This window comes from Apus apus, chromosome 16 (genome assembly GCF_020740795.1).
Source record: "Apus apus isolate bApuApu2 chromosome 16, bApuApu2.pri.cur, whole genome shotgun sequence".
Lineage (NCBI taxonomy): Eukaryota > Metazoa > Chordata > Aves > Apodiformes > Apodidae > Apus > Apus apus.
Window position 1 is genome coordinate 13092337 of NC_067297.1, and position 26476 is coordinate 13118812.

The following is a 26476-nucleotide window of genomic DNA, read 5'->3' on the forward strand; positions in this document are numbered from 1 at the left end:
GAAAACCAAATTTGAAATGTTTAACAACAATCAGTGCAAGAGATCCTGGTGACCTCCTGCCCTGTGCGAAGACATGACTTTCAGTGACTGCTGTAAAAAGACTCCTCCCAGCTTGAACAGGTACCAGAGATGGACAGTTTTACTGCTGAAGAGACACCTGATGTAGTGACATGGAGAGCAATGTCATATCGTCGGACTTATCATCCACACAGACATGCTAAGAAGCAGGGAATCCAAACTTCAGCCTGTACAGAAGTCTCCAAAGTTGCCCCTAAAATGCCAAACCTCTCTCTCCCTTGTCCTACTGAAATTCTACCCACTATGACACAGAGATTATGTTTCAGGTCACGCTGCCAGTAAGATAACAAGCAATTTCAGCAGAATTTTATGCCAGTTTATCTAATGCAAATAACAGAAACATACATTATAAATGGTGAGGAGGGAGAGCAGAGTGTTGTGTTTTACCTATAATGATCATCATCTTCACTTCCAAATCTGTTGTTCTGAAGCTGCTCAGCTAAATTAGTGAGGATGACGTCGCGGAGCTGGGAGAGCCCACTGTTTCTCTCTCCTAACATGGAATGCAAAAACTTTAGCAAAACAGCAGTTTACAAAATTATTTTAATTTCCTCAGATATCTTGCTTAATATATGCTACTTCTCAGAATTTTCTGTCTTTACAGTGTAACATGACTCCCTGTTGATACTACAGGCAGTTACAACTCCCTCTGTTTTAAATTCCAAAGACTTTGACGCACAAACATGTTCCTGTGCAGGAACAAATTCCTGTGCATCAGCTGCTTCTAAGTCCAGGCTCCCATTTCATAATGAAGGCAAGGAGATTATTAATCTTTCACTAAGGACCCCTGGTTACTGTGTAACTGCCACAGGTAACACTAACTGCTAACCAGCTGTTCTGAAAAACAACCTGGACAAGAAACATCACTAACAGTGACAAAAGAGAACTTTAATCCTTTTTCAGTTTCAAACAGCTGCCTAATTGAGACAAATCATCTAATATACGCTTGACTGTGTATTCATTCAGAAGGCAGCTTCAGAATTTGAAGCATCCTAGAACAGGATGGGTTTAAAGCAGACCAGTGCTCAATATTCTGAACTCTTCTCCCTCCAGAGCTTGAGAAGTATTCTCACTTTTTGTTTTAAATTAGAAAAAACACTCTCACAGGTCAGTAAGATATTCTCACCTTCAGTTAAGACCAATTTCAACAAATTATTGATTTCTGTTTCTCCAGGATACAGGATATTTAAGCCAGAGCTAAAGAAAAAATAAAACCATGTATTACCTTATGTATTTAAAAATGAACAAAATATTCCAAAATAGAAATATGTGAGAAATGGTGTCACAGAATCTCAGCTTAGTACCTGACCTAACATTTAAAATGACTAATAGCTTCTTCCAACTTAGAAAGGCATCCTCTGTATTTTAACATTTATATTAGTCATAAAATAAACAACTGCTCTCTCCAGAAGTTTCTTGTAATCCACTGTGTTTTATTGTCTAGGTCCCAAAGCTTCACCAGCTATTTGCTTCCCCCTGTGAAACTCCATCACTTGTGTCTGACAGCACAAGCATTCCTTCCAAGAATCAGACATGTCCAAAGAAATGGATGAGGACTGAAAAGAACGACTCAGCTCTGGAGATGAGGTAAGAACTGTGGCTTATCTGTGATGAGAACAATGGAAAATGCAAAAGACTTATCAAGGAGTCACTATTGCTACAGTTTTACACTTACTAAAGACTGGCTCCTTGTAGAGGTCTTTGTTTAAGCTAAGCAGAAGATTCCAGAACTAGCACTTTGGAAACAACACAGCTATGCATGAACACCTGTGGAGATATTTTTCCCTCTAACTGGTGATGAACTTTGTCCTTTTTACATATTTACCACATCAAAATAGAAAAGCACAATAACTTAACAGGAGTACTTTGTGACTGAAGAGTTGAAACTATTATGCAGACTTTTCCTTATTTTCTTCCTCCTTTTTCTTTTTACATAACATTTATAGAAAAGAAAACTAGCATGTTTCTCAGCTTCACACTGAGAGCAGAGATTATTGCAGCTTCCTTCCCTCTGGTTCATGCTGACCAATTCGAGGTACAAACATCAGAGAAAGTCATCATACATTGCAAGCTAAGTTTGAGGTTGCTATTGGTACCAGAATCCCCCAATGGGAAAACAGGAGGAAGGAGAGATTACCTAATTCCCACCTCTTGTTTTTTTTACAAGTCATTGGAGCATACAGGGTTAAACAAGGGAAAATGCAGCAGTTGTACACAGAGCTGACAGGATACACTTTTCCCTGTCAAAAAGCGAGCTGAAAATGCTAGATAATCATACTAAAGATCTCCTGTTCTTCACTCAGAGTTGCAAAAAGCCACTGAATTTTGGAATGTCATGATTCACACACCAAAAAAAAAAGTAGGTTCATCTTCCAAAGATTTTATTCTCAATCTCTGGAGCACTTCCCACTTGAAAGCAGATTCTATTTGTACTTGGAGTGCTGTCTCAAACATCCTTTGTCCTTGATATTTACATTACCTTGTTTTCGTGATACACGATCACGCTTTTTGCTGGCTTCCCTGTACTTAGTCATTCTGCTGTTTTGACAAGCTGGAGAAAGGAAATTACCCAGCAGCAGGTTCAGGAGAAGCAGCAGTTCCTATGATGTGCAGCTGCAGCAACCATCTTGTTCCAGTGTTTGATAACCTGGCACACCAGCCCAGAGACATAAAGCCCACTCCTACCAAAATTGATTCATTTTTCCTAAACATAAACCTGACTTTTTCCAGACAGTTTTGCTACCCTGCCTGAATTTTTCCCTGGGCTTACAGGATTCCTCAAGTTTTATTCGTTCTGCTTCTCCTCACATTCCTTTTGTTTAGAATTTCAGTGTTGTCATTTGAAGCACTGGTGTAACAGCGTTAGCTTTCCCTACTCCAGAACACCAATAAGCCATATGAACTAAAGAGCCATCAATGAAATGCAGAAAACTTTGCTTAAATTTAAGAGTTATATTGTAATAAACATTAAAAGCACCTCTAAAGAGAGCAAATAAAAAGCAACAAATGAAAACAAGCATGGAAGGTAATTATTTCATTCAGACAGACTATATTTCCCTTCTTCCACATATAAATCATAACAGTTTCATCAGACTGTGTCGACCTAAATTTTATCATATTAATTTAAAATTAAACTGCTGAATACAATTTGACTGTTCCTCTGTTACAACATTTTCATATAGTCAAAAGTCTAAGTTAAGGTTAATTTGCCCAAACAGATACTTACCTAATAGCCAGGCAAACCTCCTTCTGGATTTCAGAGCAAATCTGATCCCTTGGTGCCATCAGCAACTGCCAAAGAAGGAGGCCCGACCTTCTAACAATATCTCTGTTCCTTTCAGTTTGTGGGCTGAAGAAAAATTTAAAAACCACCTAAGAAAGATTAAACACAACAATATTAAAAGCTTAAAAATTGTTCACATTAACTCTTTTACTGCAGGCAGTTTCTCAAACTATTTTTCTAGGTCACTAGAAATCTGAGGCAGAAACTGACTTTGGATCAAAATTTTAAAAAAAAGGAAAAAAAAAGGAATCAGGAAGTAACCTCTCATGATTTTATTTTCATCTGTAAAGGTGGCAACAGCACATTTAAATGAGGACTCTTCAAGTGGTGTGTAAGATACTGCAAAGCCACTGCTAAGTAAATATCCATTACATTGAGTGCAATGGAGAAAAAAACCCCAGAACTAATACAATCTCGTGATGGCTTATTGTGAAGTACATTTAAGATGCTCTTGTACCTGAAAGACAACCAGGATGCAGCGTATGATACAAGTATCTCCATTCACCATAGCTTTCTCCATAATGTCACAAATGCTGCTGAGGTGATGGGCTTCAATTGGATGCTGCTTGCCCAAAAAATTTGTGATGGGAAGATTGTTGCTGGCTGCAAGGAGGTTGAGTTGGTGGATACACATGGCACCAACATGGTGCAGTAACTGGTTAATAACCTCATTTGTGGTTGTTGCATCCCCTAGAAGAAGACAAGCAGTTCAAAGCCAACAAACAGACTACAGCAGTGGTATTTGCTTCTAAAATGCAAGATACCATCATTATCACCTCTAACTTCAGGGCACCCGCTCACATGACAAGACTGCTTTTCATGTGCTAAAGGCAGCAAGAACCTGGAAACTTCCAGACAGGTCTGGCTTTTTGCTTTTTCCTGTCTTCAAGCAAAGAGAAACCACGACCAATTTACAAACAACTTTTCAGGAACGAACTGAACTTTTAAGAGAGTTTCAAAAGGTGGTTTCTCTATATTTTTTCTATGCTAATCATACATTTCACTTCCACTTTTTATTAAATGCTGACCTGGGAGTTGACCTCACCTTTGGGCTCTGTGATGACATGACTCACTCCCAGTCTCTGGCAGACACAGTGGAATGCCTGGTTCCCAGGATTGCACCACTGGTCAATATAATCATTGGAGCATGTCCATATCATGTTGTTCATAGTATCATAACAGGCACCTAAGGGAAACACGTTGCACATCACATTTTAGAATGTCACAAAAATAGACTAATGTATTTTTATAGCAGATATAAACCCAAATTATTTGCTTAAAAAATTCTCTGTGGTGTGGCAGTAACAATGCACTGGAATGAAAAACATTGAAAGAAGGTTCCTTAACAAAGGAATTAAGTGAATGTGCATCCCTTGTGATGTTCCAAGTACATGTTCAACAGCATTTGTTTCACGTAAGTATCCAGTGCAAAATACACTGTTCAAAAGATTATTTTATTATACCAAGCATGTTAAAAAAAATATTTTAAAAAAATCCCCTAAACACTAATGAAATTTCAGTCATAAAGCAACAGAGAAATCAGAAATACCTATAATGTCTTTCCAGCTAAGATGCATTTATGTATTTTCAAATGTAGAGCTAAGCTCCTCAGAACTTTGTAGCTCCTTACACTATTAGCAGGACATAAAAATCAGACTTCTTTCAAGATAGTTTTCTGCCACAGCAAACACTGTTCTTGAGCTTGTGTGCAGCCGAAACTGCAAAAGCAGGACAAGGAATTCTGAACTTTCAAAAGCATTAAATGTACAAAATTTCACCATGGACGTGAAACCCCACCAACTGCCCAGCTGCTTACTGCAAATTAAAATCCAGATAGATTCCTCAGAACTGAAGGGTTTGCTCTATCTAGTTGTGGAATATTCCAAGAGAACAGACCCATGTCTTACCAAGTCCTGGAACTAGAGCACCACGTCCAAGTGAACTCCCTGCAGCGTCGATGAGATCTGCTCGGCTGGTGAACTGCCCATCCGAAATATTGAACACCAAGCTTGAAGCAAGAACTACAGAGGAAAAGGTCTCCAGTCAACTTCTGAGAACTTTCTTTTACTTCAGAAAACCAAGAACTTAAAGCCTGCCCCAAACGTGCCCGACTTACTTTTTAAAGATGACAAAGCACTTGTTCCTCCAAAGAGGGAGCGTGTGGCAGAACTGCCTGATCCTCCTGGGGGTGGGACCAGCATCACCAGGTATGTTCCACACGTGTATATGGGGGTCTTCCTCAACATCTTCAGTGGCAGCCCACAGCTGGTGTTTGCAGCTGAAATATTACACAGGAAAATAGAAAACAAACCCCTATTTCTTCATACTATCAAATACTCGGAACACAACAGCAAACGAGGCAGATTTCTATTTAGGGCTTCAAAGAAATCAATATGGAAATTGATTGAAGAGACATTTTTGCAGCATTTACAAGTTGCTTTAAGAAGTTGCATTCAGGACCAGTGTCATCATCTCACACATGCAGCATCCCTCCCCAGAAGGACACAAGCAGGTTCACAGGTTATTGAACTGAAGAGAACAACTTAAAAAAAAAAAAAAAAAAAGGACAAAAAAACCCACACCAAACCAAAATCTCTAGTTTCCAAACCAGGCAAATTTGGAGCCTAACATTTAAGTATAAACAAAGTATAAACAAAACTGTTTTAAGAATTGTATGGTAATAAACATATTGAGAGCTTATTTTAGAGCCAAATAATCTTGTAACAGAGACATCACTTGAAATTCACTACGCATTTACTATTTTAAGTTCTCCTGCTCCACATGGAACGTGTACAGTCATAATGATCTAGCTCCTGCCACAGCTGATCAACACTTTCCTGAGCACTGACTAAAGAACTATCCAAGAATAACCACTTTTTCTTCTTCTTCTGTAGCACTCTAGTTGTTAACTGGCAAAACACAGCCTTTAAACTAGCTCTTCAAGCCAATTCTTTATCAGTTTCCCTGGAAGCATATCTATTTCCTGTATATTTTTAATGGAAATACTTTTAATTGTTTAAAACTGAAGAAAGAAAACTCATGTACTTATGAAGAAGAGAAGTAATTCAGGATAAACTGAATAAAATCTTAAGACCAATCCTACAGAGCTCCAGATGATCCTGAAAGCCATCAATGCTGTTCCTTCAGGATTCCCTAATTAACTTGGGTAGTTTCACTAAGCCCATAAAAGGATACACAAACATTTTGCCATTTACCTCAAAAAAGCTAAATTATCTTCAATTTATAATATTCAACTTACTTGTGAAACAAGAGTTTCATTTTTTTTTAAAACTGCAGTCTGTTTTTACACAACAATTAGAAGCCCAGCAGAGAAATGCAATCACCAGCTTGATCAATTGTGGCATAAACCAGTCCTGTAATTGAATTCAGGGGGGAAAAAAGGCTGCCACAAGTCTTCCTCCCATTTTTAAACTTTTCTTACAATCAATGCCTAATTTAGCAAGGGAATTTGTCATTCATTAAGCAAATACTGAATAGATGTATTTCAAACATTTATTTTGGAAAAATAAAACCAACACCCCCACATTTTTTATGACATGTCCTAAGAGGCCAGGAATGGCTAGAACTGATACTCTGTGTGTATGAAACAAACCATGAAAATGACTAAGACAGTGAAACCTCTTCTGACCTGCTTGGTCTTCTTTCAGTGTGTTGGAGATGGTGGAGCCAGTGAGAGCTGCCAGGGTTGCTGACGGGGAGGCTCGGTACCGTGACAGCCTACTCAGGAGCATCTCGTTTATACTCTTTGCAGATTCACCCTCTTTCCTCATTAATATAATTCGTTCCTGGAGAGGGTTGGCTATACAGATGCCATTTTCTACCTAGTAAAATGGAGAACAATAACCCTACATTTTAGATCTTGAAAGCTATAGGATACCAATTACCCGAACAGTAAAATTGAACAATACGATATAACAAGTACTGATACAAACTTGAATCCTGCTGGCATAATTTCTTACAAAAAAGTGTTATAAAAGCTAGACAGATGAGTATTTCCTTTGTTTGCAATTCTGTCGTTCAATACAGATCTTCTATTTTGTCTGTCCTCAAAGACAGAACTGCTTGTCATAATCTTATTTATGGAACTCGACTTAAAAATATTTAACCTCCCTGTATTGTTAATGATGTTTCACTGGCAAGTTTTGGAAAAAAAGAGGCCATTAAATACTTTGCCAGCCATCAAGTGTAAACAATGATTTTTTTCAGATCATAATCTTCAGGGGACGTGTCATTAAAGAACACATCTCTTATTGAAGACAGGATCTGATTTACAGCATTAGGCATCTTCCCCAAGTTGCACCACTAGAGCAAATCACTTCTAGCTCCATCACCTCACTAAATACAGTACTTCTCTGTTAAAAGTTGTTTCATAAACACATTACAAACAGCTATTCAGATTACACATATCATTATTCAAACATAATATATTGATTTGAAAATGCTGATGTTTAATTAAGCAGTAGCCAAGCTACCAACTCCAGAGTCATAGAAAACATATAATTTTCTTACTATAATTTCAAAAATATCCATAAAGACCGAGTGGCCTTTTGGTGTTTTTTCATTGAGGCTTGCAGGTGACCAAATCCAGTAGAAATATGTACCATCTGAAGAAAGATGCACTGTAGTCATAGTACTGCCAACTGGGAAGTGGTTCACTGGCATTGGGACTATCTGACATACCTAGGAGAAGGAAAGCATCTTAACAGTTTGTATTCTGAAGTCTGTGTTAACAGTGTACTTAAAAATAACTACTTAAATTAAGATGAAGTGCAGTTAGTCCAGAAGAGGCTTATTATAGGACATAATAGTACTATTACATGTATTTGTTGTGAAGAGCTATTATATAATGTTTGCCAAATGGATCTAATGCATAAAAACCAGTTCATATATCTAAATATTTAACATATCTAAAAATAAAAGGACCATCTCCTCTCTAATGACTGACAGCATATCCACAGTACCATAAGGAAAATACACATAGTACAGTTATCTATGCTCTGCTGCTTCTCTGAACTTTACTTGAAACTTTGGAAGAAAGGGGGAATCAAAACATCCTCAGTTTCAGGAAACATACTGGACAGAAATGTGCATATCCATCCTTAAAACCAGGCAGGAAAAATACCCCAAAGAAAACAAACTATCCCATTTTCACAAAGGATGACAGCTGTTTATCTACAAAACATAGTTAGATCAGAAACAATACCTGAATTTATTATCTCAAGTGTAAGAATAATGAGCTGTTCAGGAAGATGATGTTTTCAGTTTAAGTCAAAGGCCATTTTGCTATTGTTTGATTGTTTTACAATGTGACCATACTATATTTTACGTCACAACACTGTCATAATATAGCTCAGTGTAAGTCTATATACGCATATATATATCTATATCTCTACAAAAACACATGCATATACATGCACATAAATACACCTAAACACACACACACACACTAACACATGGAAACACAGCAATGTCTGTAACAAGTTGTATCATGCAATGCTTTCAATGGGGGTCTGTAAAAGGCAGCTTCATAAAGTAATAAAAACAACTTCAAGGATAAATCTAATTAAGGCTAGAAATTAGTGTGATTAATTGAGAACATTTTCCTACTCTTAGTACAACTCTGCAATGAACTGTTCCTTTTACCTGAAGGGTATGCTGATCCACCACCTGGAAAAGGGAGTGAGGTTTATTATCAAAAGAGACAGGTCTGTGAAGGAGCTTCCCGCTGCCAAAAGCGACCCAGCCAGCCTCCAGCTCCTCATTTCGGCAGTACACAAAACCTCTGGCAAAAAACCCAGTATATTAGAAATCTTTAAAAAAACCCTCTGCTATTTTTATTGTTTTTCTAACTCACAACCAGGTCCCTGAACTTTGACCGAACTTCACGTCAGCATAAGGCAGCAATTTCTACTGTAAATGACTTCAAGCATAAGAAGCCTCATGACTTTCAAGCAATGAAGCAGCAAGAAGGCACAGTGACTCACACCTGCACTAATCATTTATATAATCAATGACATAATTAGAATTTAGTAATTGTACAATGAATAAAAAGATCACAAAACTAGTCCATAGTATATCCCTCTCAGCAAGGAATAAAACCACTCACTATATTCTGATGGAACACCTCTTTGCAGGAGGTTGGACTAAATGGCCTCCAGAGGTCCCTTTCAACATAAATTCTAGAGAAAACACACTCTAGAAGAATTTCAGATGAGAAAACCAAACCATTAAAATATCATCATGAAAATGCATAATAAACACCAGTCTAACATCTGAGAGAGCTTTACCAAAACAGTAACTTTCTCTCAAGAAAGATGTGCAGAACAGCAACCATCCAGCTGTCACTCACCGCAGAGTGCCATGCAATCCAGATCCTAATTTGCTTATTCCTCTGCCCACTGAATTGGTTGTATAAAGATAGAGCCCATCTGCTGCAAGACAGCGCCCCAAGTCTGCATCTGAGTGAGGGAGAGAGAACAGAGCAGAGACCTCCTCTGTAACACACATTCTCCATGGTCATTACACCTCTGGGGTGGCTCCCACAGCAACTGGAAACCAGCAGATGCTCATGACAGGTCCTCATTGACAGGTCAGAATAATTTTTTTTTATACTGAATTTATTATTTGGGTTTGAAGAGCTACTGTAACACAGTCAAAGTCCATTCTTTTTACAGTAGTTTATTTCAGGCATTATGGAGATGCTCAGATATGCCTCACTCCTTCATACAAACACTCAGGATATTTACATCTCCTACTGTTGCCCAGTAAACTTAACAAGAATTAGTGTCAGTCACACAGCTTCACTTTGAGATAATAAGTTACATTAGCACTGTTTTTTCATGGTTCAAATGTTCATCATCCATTTCTGATTAATTTCTTTCTCCTCATTTCAGTGCTAAGGACTGCTCTTTGAGTATTATGGCCTAAGCTGCTGGAAAAAAGAAAACAGTAAGTTGGAACTTGCTTTTTCTGCACACTATTCAAAACTATAAATGCAGTAGGAACTAGACCAGCAGATCCCACCATGCTTAGGATTACAGGGCTATTCAACTGAGCCCTTTTCAAATGGAAAATTCCTTTACTTAAATACAAAAAACTTGAGAATTTGCTATTAAATGCCTTCAGAATGATGCAAAGGAACAGAGGACCATTCTCTTCTGCTTTTGCAACAGGTAAGGCTGCTCAGAACTCAGAACTGGCAGCAAGATGAAATGCAAGCAAGGCTTATGGCTGTGCAAGCCTTTGTGCTCAGGACTGCTGGTATAACATACTGCTGGTGGGGAAGGAATAATCTAATAGCAAGCTTTGATCTAATTTTCAGTACAATTCTGTGCTTCTCTTAAAGCTACTAAGCAGAGCCTTGCACCTCTTGAACACTGTTAAATTAAGACAAAATGTATTCCAAACATAGCTTTGTCACTCACAAAGTAGTAATTATTAACACGCAAGAGGGGACACACAAGGCAAAGCCTTATTAACAGGGTGTCAATAAACCAGCCCAGTCAACCTAATTATGTTCACAGAATCTGAACAGTCAGCTAGAGAAAGGAAAATAATCCAGTGACTCTGATAGCAAGAAGAGCTCTTCAAAATATAGATGTCTTCAATAAATCTGCAGACAGCCTAAAATGACAACTGAAATTTGTCAACTCCTGCAGCTTGCATTAAACTTAATGAGATGTCAAAGCTTGAATTAATGTTTCTAAAGCAACGTGAACTCCCTCATTTAGTGCAAAAATAGTAAGCAAACAAAGCAGTAAAAACTGAGAATTAATTCGGGGGGGGGAAATACAAAAGAAAGCATAAAAAAAAAGAACATACAAACCAGATTGGACAGAAACAAAAGTAGACTAGGGAAGGGAAAAAAAGAAAGCATTGAACTTGTACTTCTAAAAATAAACATGCTCTGCCAATGATAGCTATCACTGAATACAGTGATACTGCCCAGGACAAAAAAAAATATGCTTACTGAGAGCCTAACGAGTGGATAATATCCAAACTCAGTGTGACCTCTGCAAAACTGCCACTGAAGTCAGGGAGGGTCATTGCATATACTGCTTTTGATTGTTTCCTACAAGCTAATCGCTATGCAATTTAAAATAGCATCTGGTCTTCAGCAACCAAAAAGCAAGACTCTTCTGAATCACGTGTTTTTAACAAATCCCCTGCCTTACTATCAGTAACACACCCATCTTCAGATTGATCCTCTCAGTTTTAATATAAATCAGGATAATTTTTTCTATCTGATCTAACTTGAAAAAAAGCCAACAAATAATTTATGTATCGTGGTAGATTAACTTAACGAGCAGAGGTATTCCAAGCCAAAAAATGTAAACAAGGTAGTACTCCTGTAAATTAGGTCCATGTTTTCAAAACTTCAGTTCTGAAGGTACAAAGACAACAAAGTGCCCAGACAGCTGCTGCCCTCCCCCTCTCACTACTTATCAGGCCTCAAGACACTCCTGGGATGCCCAGTTCTCTCTAGATGGTCCTTCTGAACCCTTCAGTCATTTGCTATGTCCTGTACTTGCTTTTACATTACTTCTAATAAAGAGGAGAAATCCTTTCCCACTCTAAAACTTTACATTATTTTTAAAACAATTATCACCACAAAAAGCTTTTTCTCCCCCCTACTAATTCTGACAGTCATGAAATTCACCTTTACTTTCACTGCTGGAACTAGTGTTGGCATCAGGTGCAGGTAACATGTCTTCAAAGCCCCAAGACACTATGTGCTTTCCTCCAAGCAAACAAGAGGGTGATCCAGGTCCTCCCTCCAAAAGCAACAACCTTTAAGCAGAAAATAAAATAAGATGCATAGAGAACAGTGATAGCAAAAACTAAATCAAAAGTTAAGACACAGATATGTTCTAAGTTCATAGGCCACTTAAAGGAATCATCAATATTTAATTAAAAAAACTTAACATCCCAAAAACAATTAGCAGATTCTTTTAGATTTTACTTCCTAATGTCTTGCTTCTGCAATGGAGTAAATGTTGATCTTTCCTAAAGCTTTCAATAATGCTAGAGGGTTTTAATCACAATATAAAGGCATTAGTCTGCAAATGCACTTACACATTTTCAGAGCTGATGTAAAAGTGCTACAGTTAGAAAAGTCAGGACAAACCTGTACAATACATCAGCCACAGGCAAGGATCCCAGATCAGTCTGTTTCTGTAACAGATGCACTGTGTGAACAAAGGTTTTCAGCGACCCTCTAAAAGGATAAGAAAAACATGAATTAAAGATGTCTATTGAAACAAGACACAATAGAGACAGGCAAGAGCAGCTACGTAGAATATAATATCCAGTACCATAAGGAGAGAATATCCAAGATATGGCATCAAGCTCCTTTCCTAATTTGCATTTCTTTTCTGGATGATTTCCATTCTTTTGTGAAGGAAGTGAAGAGAGGAAGAGAGGGCTACAAAAAGGAGGAATGCTGACCCATTGCCAGGCCAAGTCATGCTATTTTTTGGGCAGAGGACGAAGCACCATGCAGGTAGGGAGACGAGCAGCCACAGGCTGTGTACAGTAAAGGCCATCTAGGCACACCATAAAATGCCTCAATCTTGCAGCTATTACAGACAGCTACTTGCAATATTCCTTGTAGCTGATTAATCATATTTAGATCTCCAAATGCAATCTGCAGGTCTTCCTGGGGCTGAGCCAAAGCATTAGGGAGAGCTGCTGCAGACACTGCTAGAGAAGGCTTCCTTGACTAAAATAGAAAAGACCAAACTAATTAATGTATTATCAAGACTCTGATTATTTTTGCTTCCAAACATAAATTTGGAAGCTTTTCCCCTCCTGAAATGATGCATTTAAATGTATATAAGGAGTAGATATTTCTGAAAACAAAAGCAGAATTTGTTTCCAGTCTTGCCTAAAAATGTGTGCTGTTTTAAAATTTTATTGTGATACTTACAAACAGATGGAGATTGTGATTCTAATTATAATTCTTGTTCATTCATAAGTTATATACTTTATTTTGGAGAACATATGAAATCTGTATGTTAATATAGTGGAAAATGCCTGGTTTTTGTAGAAATAGAGAGAGAGAGAGAAGTTAATATATATATTTTACAGTTTCTGTTTTAAAGGTCAGGGTATGAGGAGGAAGTCATTTTCGGAAAGATGTGGTGGCTTTATTTTTGGGCATAATAGCCTGGCTAAACACAAGAATCCTGACTGTGTCTCAGACATGATAATAAGCAGTTATGAAATGATTTCTTCAGAAGCATGACTGATCAATTGAAGAGATCCCTTCCATGCACTCCCCTGAATACAGCCTTGTGCTTTCTGTCACACATGGTCAGTCTCAGCTCCTTAACTCCCTAACAGCATCTCCTTCGCCACACCCCAAACCCTGTTTTTTCCACTGTCATTTTCAGCTCTGTGCTTTCACTGATAAACCTCTAGCTGGAGAAAATTGACACTGAACACTTCAAAGCACCTGAATTAATTATTTAAAGCAATACTAAGAATAAAACAACAGGGTGAATAATGTGAAACACCAAACATTTCAACTTTTTTGTCCTTTTGAAAGACAACTTCTTCATAAGGGTACCCAACAGATGACTTCCATATTTAAAGGAAAAATGCAAGGCTTTCACAGGTGAGCAAAGCATGTCAGGCTATCACAACTCCGTAAGCAATGCCAAACAGATTTGCAAAGAATATATTAGTTCAACCCTTCATTTCAGAAGTTGTATTTGAAATTTAGCTCTTTTACAAATTCAGCTGCAAAAGAACATCCCATATTTCCCGAAAACTGACATCTGGGGAAAAAATAATAAATGTGATCATATTTATCCAATCCAATTTATCTGAGCTGTGTTCAAGCACACTGCCTTTTAGAGAAGGCAGCTGTCAGTGCAGCAGTTTGCCACGTACAGTAGACTCCTCATTGACTTCATTAGGCCAAGTACACTAGAAATTAAGTGTTTCTCATTTGAATAAACCTTTTTTCTAAAGTAAATAATGACGTCTCAGAACTTCAACATCTTAAATCAGAGTTAAACTTCACAAACAAGACTGCAATCTGAGAAACATTAAAGCCAAGATTTTCAAAAGGCAACTGGTGACTCTAGACCTACATCCATAAGGCTCTGCAGAAGCTGTTTTGTATGCTCCTTCCCTTCTCCCCAAGTCCCATCCCCTAAAAAGAGTAAGTTTTTAGTGAAAGTTATTATGGACATTTTGTCCATAACCATCTGATGCTGTCCTAAACCCATGCAGGCCATAGGATAGCTCAGCCTGCACTGGTTGAACTCTCCACTGGCAATGAAATGACAAAGTGTCTCCAGATGTTTCACAGGCAACACTGAAATCTGAAATTAACTGACCTGAAACTTGGCAGTAATGCCTCCTACATCCAAATGAAAATCCATAAGCTACAGGATTAACGGGGCAGTACAAAGGGAAGAGCGAGACAACTTTTCCCCACGATAAAAACATTTGGAACCATTCCTAGAACAGATCACTGCAGCAGAAGCAGCAATATGCACAAGAGTGTTTCTAACCTAGATACTTGTGGCTTTACATACGCTAAACACATATAAAATAAATGCTTAGCTTCTCAGTTTCACCCTCTCCAAACCAATATTTGAATATTAGAAGGAAAAAGACTAATGTAAACAAAAAAATTAGTAGCAACAGTGTGGTCACATCATTTCTTATTCTTATGTTTATATTTAAACACTCGCTACCAGTATCAACCACAACATGTCCTTTCAGGACAGCTTCCTTACCTTGCACAAGCCAAGGCAACTAGGGCAGCAGCAGCATTTTCTCTTTGCTTATATGGAATCTGTTGGCCTGAAGCAGAAGTGTCTTCCAGCCAGGAGCACAGCAAAGACTCTATCCCGTTGAGGCAGTCAGCTGGCTCCTTAGTCAAACTCAAAGGCTGGCAGTCTCGAAGGCAATTCAATAGCACCTCAGCAGTTATGTTACAGAGAGAAGGGTCTGTTCTACTTTGAGACTGAATGAGGGGAAAGACCAACAGAAGCCCCATCCGTGAAGTGAACGGCGCCTGTTCAGGCTGCTGTAACAAGCCCTGACGCTTGAGCAAGGCCAGTGCCTCCTCATCCCCTGAGCTCTCCCGGTCATGCTGCTCCTCCAGGGCCAGCTGGCGCTGGGCGTTCCAGAGCCCCCGCAGGGCGTTCAGCCGGTACTCCAGCAGCCGGGCGTACGCGTTGCTCTGGTTCCCGCACACGGACCGTAGTCGCTCCGCCAGCTCCGTCGGGTTCTTGGTCTCAAATGTTAGTATCTGAAAAGAGGGGGGAGACTTGGTGTTTATTGAGGTTTTCTGGAGTGCTGTGTCCAATTCTGGAGCCCCCAACATAACAAGGACGTAGAGCTCCCGGAATGAGTCCAGAGGAAGCCATAATGACGATCAGAGGGCTGGAGCAGCTCTGCTCTGGAGACAGGCTGAGAGAGTTGGGGTGTTCAGCCTGGAGAAGACAAGGCTCCAGGGAGACCTTAGAGCACCTCCCAGTATTTGAAGGGGCTACAGGAAAGCTGGGGAGGGGCTTTCTACAAGGGCTTGTAGTGAGAGGACAAGGGGCGATGGACTAAAACTGGAAGAGGGGAGATTTAGGTTAGACGTTAAGAAGAAATTCTTTAGTGTGAGGGTGGTGAGACACTGGAACGGGTTGCCCAGGGATGTTGTGGAAGCCCCATCCCTGGAAGTGTTCAAGGACACGTTGGAGCAACGTCGCCTTAGTGGCCATGGCTGGGGATTGAGACTAGATGATCTCTGAGGTCGCTTCCAACTCCAACCATTCTATGTTTCTATGATTCTTTTTCTTAATGGGGGATAAAAGTGCAACATATGCCTGTAGTATGATTTATACATCAGCTGTCCTCAGCAACAGATTGTGGGATGTTTTTTTTTTAATTTCTGGGAATGAATAAAGTTCTATTAGAGGCTGAAGAGCATGAAGCGATAGGAGTCTGTTACTGCTGAGTCAGCACCGTCACTGAAGTCTGGGCTTGGGGGTTGCTGACAGAGACTTTTAAACTTTCAATCATGATGCTAGAGCAATCATCTAGATTACAAAGAAAAATATATACGGAATAGTATCTTTGAAAATAAAGACTCGCCTCCCCTAGAGCATTAATTTTTGTTGTAATCGAGGCAATTTTGCTAAGAACTTCAAAAGGACTAAGGCACTGAAGGGTCCCAGGGGCTGAGTTTATAGCCCTTCTATGGGAAATTACAGGTCAACAAGATTTCATAATGTTTATATTCTAGTTTTACAGTTTTTCAAACAAACAAACCAGCCAACAAACCAGTCCTCTAAAATGAACCTAGAATTTTGTTACATGCTCTCGCTCCCCTGTTTTTTTCCCTCTTCAGTTTTATCATATTGCACTTCGCTGCATCTTCCTCAAAATATTTCCAGTTGCTGCCATGGTTTAAAAACCTGAAAGTCTCATAATCATCATTTCAGACAGAAGAAAGAGGCCTTTCTGGCACTTGTAAATAAAATCGGAGACAAAGCTGGAACAACAGAATACCAAGCAAACCAGAACAGAAAGAAACATGTAAATGGGTTAGTACCCAGCCTGATACTTGAAAGAACTCACGATTTTGAGTGATTTACAGATGATTGAGTCGCTACAGCACACACGGACAGCTGAGATCAGCAAAGTCACTTCAGCTGTGGCAACCTCAAGGAAAGCCAAGAGCTAAACATTTTCTGATACTTTAGATCCAGCATCCGAAGGGCTTCTGCCTGGACACCACATGCCCCCTCTCACTCACCCCAAGCACACTCTACTTGGCCCATCTCTATGCTGTAAAGATGCCTTTCCCCTCATTGCGTTTAAAAAAATTTTTAAATGGATGGGGAATGTGAGAGATTAAGAGTTGCAATAGGTAATTTCATACAGGATTGGTTGTTTGGGTTTTTTGTTTTGTTTTTAATTGTAGGCACTAGTCATACAGAATGCGAAATAGATGTTTATGTCTAATTGTAGACTTTTTAACAGCTTGATAAAACATTTCAGGACTAATCACATCTGTCACTCTACAAACACCCTTACTAAAGTCAATGAAACAGCTTTTCAATAGAACACTTATCATTAGAGTCATGAAAAGTTCACTTTAAAGTAATTCACATGATAATTACACTTGAAGAGATGTTAGTATTGAGCTTCTTAAAAATAATGATCCTCTTTTAATTAATTTATTCAAAGAGATTAAGCATATTAATCCCTGAACCACACATTATACATTTAAAATAACTACCTCATGTTAATTTGTGTTTTCTGTTGTCTCAAAAATAAGTTTAATTGTTTCCTGTTAGAAATACAGTTGCTTTCTAGACCAGTTTGCTTTTGACTTTCTTGAACTCAAGAAAGTGCATGATGGATCCTGAACTAAGTAGCAACCAGCTGCAGAAATGGAAGAAAAACAGACTCAGTGTTTTCATCATGAGAGCTAAATGCTGATGAAAACAGATCTATGGTCATTGACTATGCTAATGCCAAAGAGACTGGTAAAGACAAGCTGGGGTATGTTTAGGTGGCTTTCCCATTAGATTATACTTCCATGGAGGGAGAAGCTGCCAACAGTCTTCTCCCCTTCCCATACACATTGTGGAGCCCTGCAGTTGATGCCAGATAATATTTCAAAAAGTTGCACCCACCTAAACTACAAGTATCCCCCTACATTAATTCACAAACTTTGTACAACCTCAGATGGACTTGGAGCCAAATCTGTACCCAGTGCGTAATACCAAACAGAAGACTGAAATATCCAAATATTCAAGCACAAGAACTGCTTTATTTCAGCCAAATTACAAAGGAAACCAGAGACTGAATTCCAGTTGCAACTGCTGAATGTTCAGTTTCCTTCCAAATACTGATGTTACCTTTGGGGGTTTCACAGCAATAGAACTATAACCAAATTACTGCAGAAAGGTCCATGTTTTGGATATAATTTAACATTGCAAATTTTGCCACGCATTAGGGTCCAATTGAAAGTACACTCACAAAAACCAGTCACACTGTGTTACATGCTCTTGCTCCTCAAGTCCCAAAGCTCAGGAGGAAGAGGAATTTTTCAGTCTTTGATATTGCTCTATATCTCTGAGCTTGTCTTGTATAAACCAAAATTAAAAGTCAGTGTCAAGTATTTGCTGATATGCTGACAAAAAGCTTTTTCCTATTGAAGTTTTATTTTCTCATTCATCTCCCAGTTTATAATAATTTGCTTTACAAGCATCCTGTGGTCTGTCTGGAACTGTTGAGTGTTTTGCTTTGGTCTTTGATAAAGGAAATATGCACTAATATAGGTTAACAATAGATGAAGTATACTAGATTCAACAGGTTTAGAAGACAGTTCTAAAATGGGACATATGGATTTTTAAAATAAAGCAATTTACATCATCTCCTTTTCATACACAGCTTATGGAACTTGTGGGAACAAACAAACAAAAACACACTTTCAATGATGTTTTTGCCAATACTGCTCCAGAAAATGGTCACTGGCATTCACTATTATTGGGGTAAAGTGTTTCTCTACTGATAGTGAATACCTGATGTACTACAATTAAGACACACTAATTCACATGAAGAGTTTTAGCCTTAGGTTTTATTACTACATTAAGTAAGTTTAAAAGTGAGATGTCACTAAAAGGCAGCTTCTCTGGCTAAAATTACTCCCTCCATCCTCTCTCTGGTGCTTGCAGTAATGCCTGGCAGGTTTGGGTTTTTTTGTTTGGTTTTTTTTTTGGTGTTTGTTGTTGTTAGTTTTATTTTGTTGTTAAAGCTAGATTTTTGGTTTAGACCAGTTGCCTCATGTGGAACGCAGGCAGAACGGAAAGTAAAATGGAAAAGAAAGAAGACAATGCATGGGCAGTGACAGATGTGAACTAGGACTTTCTGCAGTAGCTCTCCCATTATTACCTCAAACAACAGTTTCAGGCTGAATATCCTAGTTTTGTTGATTAGTTTTAATTCTACTACATACGGAGTTGATGAGCAGTGAAGCTGTTCACAAAGGTGTATTTTTCCCTGAAGTTACATATTGCAATGGAACACTTTTAAACGTCCAAAATAGCATTTAATTCCTTCTCTACATAATTAAATTGGCTGAATTTCACTCATAAAGAGAACAACTTCTTGAAGATGGTGGTACATTCACCAACACCAGTTAGACTTGTAATAGCCTTCCGAGTATTAAACAAGTGTAATTCCCACCTCACAGGAGGAACAAACCATACAGAAAACCAGAAACATTCTCAAAATTGTTAGGTAACTTTAACAGCAGCCTGAAAAAATTTAACACTTTCAACACCACATCACAGCTATACGGTCATTCCTCTCATACCAGAGTTAACAAATAGGGAACACCACCTGCTTACTTGGGTTGTTTCTAGAAATACAAATAAAATAATGTAAGAAAGACTGAATTACAAAATTTATAGATTATTCTGTAAGTTAAATACCAAACTTGACAGTTTTAAGGTACCCTGAGAAATGAAATGCACATAAAAATTTAAACTTCTCCCACAAACAACATTGTGTTCATACTCCTAGTCCTCCACGTTCTGTTGCTCTGCTGGGTAACAGCATTTCTGCTCATGGCAATTCCTGAAGCCACACAGTAGGAAACTGTCTTAGTTCAAACACTGCCTTAATTTCTTTGAAAACATTTTTCTAAACCCTCTATAAGGCTTCTTGTCTGATACACCTGTGTGATTGAAAAAGAGGTAAATATGTGCAAACACTTTCATCCTGATGTTTTGGATATTGAAATTGTATAGGTTCTTCGCAGCTGCTGCATGCTTTACATTATGCTTTTAGTGTTGCAGTTGAAAACTACAAGTTTGAAGATTGTTCTGATTTTTTCTGCTTCAAGAAATTTTAACCACATCACCTTGTTCAAAGCCTCTACTGATTTATAATCCTGATTATAGCAGCACAGCTTTTTACCAACTCAGCTAAAACCATGAACTATTTTCCCTTGTGAAAGCATTAGAAACCTAATTACTTGCTCAGAAATGAGCACTAGGAAACCTGTCTCTTTTACTGCACACACAACACTGTACCAGGCAAATTTGTTGGTAACTGTACAAGTTTACCAAATAACCTTGACATTTAAGATGATTTACAGAGGACAGGCAAGCTGTAAACACACCAAAAGAGTGCTACAAAAGAAAGTGTTGTTTCCTTTGTTCATCTGTTTACTAAAATATTTACTTGGATTTTAAGTAGTAGATGAAAAGGTAAAGAAAAACCTCTATCATTTAAACACTTCAGAGGGCAGATCACTGAACCAATCAGCTGCAATTGGTAATAAAAACTGTACTTGGGAAACACCTTTGCAAAATAATCCTTTAGAAGAAGTTTTCTAGTGTTTCCCCACCAGGATAGCTAAAATGTGACTTTAAAAATAAAAATGCAAGAGGCACAGTAGTTCATATTACAGAAGTTTAATAAATTCAGACAGGTCATTTTATGATAACGGATGATAACTGCAGCAACTCTGCTGGAATTAAATCACACCATGTTGGTGGCTTACAGATTATTCAATGAAAGTGAGCTTATAAAGAAAGAGATCAAGATTTCAGAGTCCTCTCAGAAGGCAGGTGAGACACTTGGTGATGTCTGAAAGAATGGCACCAACTCCTAGGCAAACCCAACATCCAAGGCTCACATTTCTAAGGTTATCTTTCTGTGCAGAATTAGCTTCAAGAACCAGCTTCATCTCGTGTTACTCTGAACACTGGAGTCTCTGAAGTGGAAAGGGATGCAAAAGGCAGGACTAGAACAGTTACAATCCCGACACACATGCCTGGATCAGCAATTCCCAAGCAAGAGGTCATCACCCCAAGAGGGGTCATCCACTTAGCACAACGTCAATTGTTTGTGCTGGCATTAGGGATTTTTATCTTGACAGAGGTGAAGCTTGTAGATGGAAGTAGGGTCACAACTAGAAAGACTTGGGAAGCACTGACCTAGATAATTAGAGAACTACTCTCTCTTTCAGCAATCAGGGGAGAGTGTAAATACGTTTCTGCTAGTCCATGAGGAAAATGGGTGGAAGTTTTGAGTTTAGCAGATCCCTTCAAGTATAAACCATTTTGACAGAAAACACAAGTCAGTCCCAGGATTGGCACATCCTGTTAAAACAGCACTGAACTTGAGTTGTTCCAACTTCTCCCCAGAGGGCTAGCCCAGGCCAGACTGGGGGAAACAGGAATAGACATCACCTTCTTAAAATATTATTATTATTATTATTTTTTTAACACTTACATTTGATTAAAAATAAATATCTGCAGTGCAGAATGACAGCTGCCCAGTGGCATCTCATACTCTGTCCTACAATAACAGAGCTTGACAAGAGTCAATACATCAGATGAGGATAAATATATACACGATCCAGACAGCTACTGAGGTAGGAGCTGCACTTCTAGGTTCAGCTGAAAAATATAGTAAAGAAAAAACTAAAAAGTAAAATAAATCAGGTATTTAGAACTTTCCCAGGCTATGCAGGAGAGCAGCAAGAAGAGATATCCAACTGACTGTTACCTCTGTTATATAAAACAGAGTGCTTATGAGTGAAGTGGAGTGACAATAAGGTTGTTTTACTTTAAACTGTGACTTTATATTGAAGATTTGTCTTTCTTCCCAGGTATTTCCTTGTGGAAAAAAAATAACTGAGCCTATCACTAGTAAGCTGAAAAATTGCCAATATTGTAAAGTTTAAACTAATGAAAATATCAGCCACAAAGCTGAAGAACACAAAGAAGGCCTCCTGGAATGGAAGGATTACAACAGCAAGGTATGTTGACCCCCTTGAGCTGCCCAGATACAAGGGAATGTTCTTCTGCCACCAGACAGTCGTGTCACACTCTGTGTGAACACCCACTGTTCAGAAGTGTCTTTATTAAGTTACCAAGGGTTAACGCATGAAATTACATTGCTGGGGCTCTCATAAGTCTCAGCACGTTGACTCTGGTGTACTGGCAGATTAAAACTACATGGCTTAATTGACCTCTACCTTCAGACATATCTCTTGCCCTGCTCCCAGGGGTTATTGTCTCTGTGAAAGATGTTTGACTGAGCAGATTCTGAAAGTGCTGCAATTTCCATTGTGGCACATTAAAGAACAGCTCGTCTTCCATTAAGCTGTCCCTCCTGTGCAGGCATTGACATCCAGGGCAGAGACCAGACAAAATGTCATGGCAACATCTTGAGTTGTTAGTTACTTAAGGTTGCCTCCAAGAAGCAGAAGACTTTGGACTCTGAAAGTAATTTCTCTGTATGAAAGACTTTAAAATAAGGGTGCAAAGGCTTGAATAATTGCTAACTAACCTAGGCCTCTTTTGACTAGAAGATTTTATTGAGAAACCTGTACCAGGAGCAGTTTTTAAATGTGCATCATAACAAAATTCTGTCAAGTTAAAAAAAAAAAAAAGTGCCCCCTTTCTTTTAATATGTATTATTTGAAAATATGCTGACAGGCTAAGAAGTTGCCATATATCATTTACATCACATAACAAGTAAAAAAAAACAAACCCCATGCTCTTTCAACCTAAAGATACTCCTACAACAAGTTACCTTCACATGAAAGAGAACCTTAACACTTTTGCAACCTACCATGATGAAAAAAAAAAAAATATATATACACACACACATAAAGAAATATATAAGACTAAATAAAAGTTGTATAGGAGTAAAAATAAAAAAATAATACATTTTCATAAGCCTTTCTTGGCATAATACCAGTACCATAACATTTTTCCTCTGCTTCTCTTTTTATAAACAGACAAAACCTTTGAACAGAAGGACAAAGGAAACATCCAAATATGACATTACTCCCCAATAAGCTCTTTAAAGGGACACTTAAAAAAAACCAGAATGGTACTCCCTTCCCCCTAAAAGAAATAATTTTAAGTATACTATATTTTTTTAATTACACATCATATCAGAAATTCAGTCAGGGTTCTGACCACCATTGATGAAGCCCAAGAAGTTTACTAATCAAAGCAGCAGCTCCAGCATCTCCCTCTCTTGTCCAATAACGTATCCCAAGAGATTTCTATTTGGACCATGTTCAAATATATTTATTACATTGCAAGTAGGAGTAGAAGCAGTACAACCGAGCTATTCAGTGTATAAATCGATTGCATGGCCACACTTCAGTAAGATGTATGCACCTATTTCCACAAAATGGCTCCTCAAAGCCATTCCAGTTTACCAAGATAGCCCTTTATTTAAAAAAACAAAAAAAACAACAAACAACTCCCCCCCAAAAAAAAACCAAACAAAACCAAACTTTAAAAAAGGCAGATAAAAGTTATGAGCTAAATAATTTATATTTACATCACTTGAAATTTTACCTTGTTTTTAATGCTCCTCCCTCAATACCAAAAACTATGAACCATTTTAAAAACAAGATCTGAAAAACTAATCACTTGTGCTCATCAAGTCTTTCAGCAGAAGGAAATAATATGCTTTAATATTCTGTGACTTAAAGACTACAGACGAACGTGAGCACCACAGCAAAAAAAGAAAAGTTTAAATTTATTTATTTATTGTAAAGTTTCATAGTACAAACATGCACAACAGAAAAAATACAGACTCTGGAACATGAAAAGTGCTGTGAATCAGTGGCACTGGATTGCCAAAACACTCACTATAAGAGTGTCATAAAGGACAAAACACAGTAACACTAATTCCATCCCTATCTCTCCCAAATAATTATAGTTTCAGAGACATTCCTAGCACTAACACAGAATTCTCCAGAGCTAAAGTATTTGTCTAGTGAAGCTGTGTGTCAAGTTTCATGCTAGAACATACTTCAGGCTGAGCTTGCAAAATCTTAAAAATAAGGTCTGGGACTTAGTTTTGGTTTTTGTATTTTCTTTAAGGCTATCTGCATTTACTAGGACATAACGTGAATAATGCTGTATTATGTATTATCCTAACACAATTATTAGACTCAATGCTGCTTCTAGAACTATGTAAAGGAACTGAAATATTTTCTTGAAATATTTTCTGAAATATTTTCTGACTGCCAGAGTGGACTCTGATCACAAGAGAGAATCATTCCATGTTTATAACTCATGGAGATAAGTCATCCACCTTAGAAGTCTCTTTTCCTGTTCATGTGATATTTGCCAACATCCATTTCATGGGAGCAGCTCATGTTCCCATCCCAATCCCCAGTGTCACATCACACAGCAAACGCACACTCAGCAAAAAATTATCTTTCCTCAGATAAAGCTGTGGGAAGTTTTCATAAACATTAGAGAGACTTTACATCACAAGATGAACACCGATGTCAGAACTGCAAGCCTGGCTCCTGGGCTCCTTCTGAGCAACACCCCAGTTTGCAGCCAATGCCTCACAAAAGGGTTTCGCGGCCTAAACGTTTGTGACCCAACACAGCACCCAGATAAAGCTCCTGCTGAACCATCCCCTCTCAGCTCACACCACTCAGCTTCTCCGACAAAGACCCTGTGTCATTGCAAGCCACATTGCTGGAGAAGAGGGCGGGGTGAAAGAAGAGAAGGGAGGCACACGGGCAGGGGGGGGTGGAAATGCAGTCTACAAAATAGATGCAACCTACAATCCGTGACATTCAGTCCTTCACCATCTCCCCTTAAAACAGATGTACCATCCGCCTGCAGCCCAAACCAGCAGCAGTTCTGAGAAGGTAAAAAGCTGGAATGAAAATCTCAGCTGCCCTCCTGGCTCTTTAATAGATGTCCCTTCCAAGCCCTACCACTCTGTGATTCTATATCACTGTCAACAGCCTAAATAAAACAGCCCAGAAGCCTAAGCATCTTATCGTAAGGCTGATGCTTTATAATTAAGCATCTAAAAGTAACAGCAAAGACAGAAAATCGTCAATAAAAAAAAATGGACTAAAGACCACCGTGAAACACTTGAGGGTGGTCCAGGTTTCCTAACCCCACCGGTTCAAAACAAGGAGGTAGCTCCAACACTTCACCCTCCATCTTCGCTAGCGCCTCACCACCCTCCTGCCCAGCTCCACTTTCCCCGTTATCCGAAATAAATTAGACTGACTTGAACAAGTAGCCTGCCTCGACAGCAGCTGGCTCCATACCCCAAGTCTTTCGCCCTCCACCCGCATCCACCATTCTCCACCCCCCATCCTCCCCTTGTCATTTTCTCTGCGCCCCCCCATAACACCATCCCCCTCGCCTCAGGTCCCACTGTGCCCCCTCCTCCTCCTCCTCGCCAGCCCCTCGTCCCTACCCCGTCCGTCCCTCGGCTCCGGCCCGCGGGGCCGCCTCACCTCCAGCTCGGTGTCGCCGGGCTCGGCGACCCCAACGATCTCGCTGGGCAGCTCGGCCAGGTCGGTGACCCGGATCAGCCCGTCGTGCAGGAAGATGGTCTCCTCCTTCACCGACAGCCACTGGGCCGAGTCGGTGGCCGCCGTGGCCGCCGAGGCGCCCGCCGGGGACCCCATGGCGCGGGCGGCGGGGGGGCTGCGCAAGGCTGAGGCGAGGCGGCTCCCGCTACCCCCCCATGGCGGGGGCAGGGCGGGGGCAGCGGGGTCCCCAGCGACCTGGGTGCCGGACAGCCGGAGCGCGGTGGGAAACAGCGAGGAGCGGCGCGTTGCCACCGCGGCGCCAGCGGAGCGGGGACCTGCGGGAGCCGCCGTGTCCGCCCGCAGCCACCACGTCCCGCTCCCTCCTCACACACACAGGTGACAGCGCGACGCCATGTTGGGGGCTGAGGCGGGCCCGGCATGCACCGCGCGGGGAACAATACCCCCTCCCCCCTCCCGGCCCCGCGGGGCTCCGCGGGGCTCCGCCCGCCGCCGCCTCCCCCGCGGCTCCTCGGTGCCGCCCCCCGCCCCGGGAACCGCCCCCCGGGAACCGCCCCCGGGCAACCGCCCCGCGGCAACCGCCCCGAGGGCGGCTCCCGCCCGCCGCGCCCCGCAGCGCCGCGCTCCGCCCGGGCGGGGATCGCCTCAGCGCCTCCTTCCCGCTCCCCTCCTTCCCGCTCCCCTCAATCCCGGGCCCCACCCCGGGCCGCTCCCCGCCGCCCCTCCCCTCCTCCCTCCACCCGAAAGGCCCCTTTCCTCAGCCCCTCGGCCGA

At 40.0% G+C, this 26476-nt stretch overlaps 1 protein-coding gene across 9 annotated transcripts in view; it reads right to left on the minus strand.

Annotated features, from left to right (window-relative positions):
- Positions 1-26082, minus strand: part of HECTD4 (HECT domain E3 ubiquitin protein ligase 4) — a 70463-nt gene extending 44381 nt beyond the window's left edge. For 6 of the 9 annotated variants that reach the window (XM_051633545.1, XM_051633539.1, XM_051633544.1 and 3 more), the window contains exons 1-15: positions 25668-26079; positions 15136-15653; positions 12510-12599; positions 12042-12172; positions 9732-9840; positions 9026-9164; positions 7892-8062; positions 7011-7203; positions 5478-5639; positions 5269-5382; positions 4407-4547; positions 3819-4051; positions 3305-3450; positions 1205-1275; positions 466-571 (exon numbers count right to left, since the gene is read on the minus strand). In XM_051633545.1, the coding sequence (XP_051489505.1) occupies positions 466-571; positions 1205-1275; positions 3305-3450; positions 3819-4051; positions 4407-4547; positions 5269-5382; positions 5478-5639; positions 7011-7203; positions 7892-8062; positions 9026-9164; positions 9732-9840; positions 12042-12172; positions 12510-12599; positions 15136-15653; positions 25668-25841 (2498 nt within the window). In that variant the 5' untranslated portion in view covers positions 25842-26079. Of the gene's footprint in view, positions 1-465; positions 572-1204; positions 1276-3304; positions 3451-3818; positions 4052-4406; positions 4548-5268; positions 5383-5477; positions 5640-7010; positions 7204-7891; positions 8063-9025; positions 9165-9731; positions 9841-12041; positions 12173-12509; positions 12600-15135; positions 15654-25667 lie in introns of those variants that run through there. The other 3 variants (XM_051633540.1, XM_051633547.1, XM_051633546.1) reach the window with 3 other exon arrangements.
- Between the last annotated feature and the right edge of the window lie 394 nt (positions 26083-26476).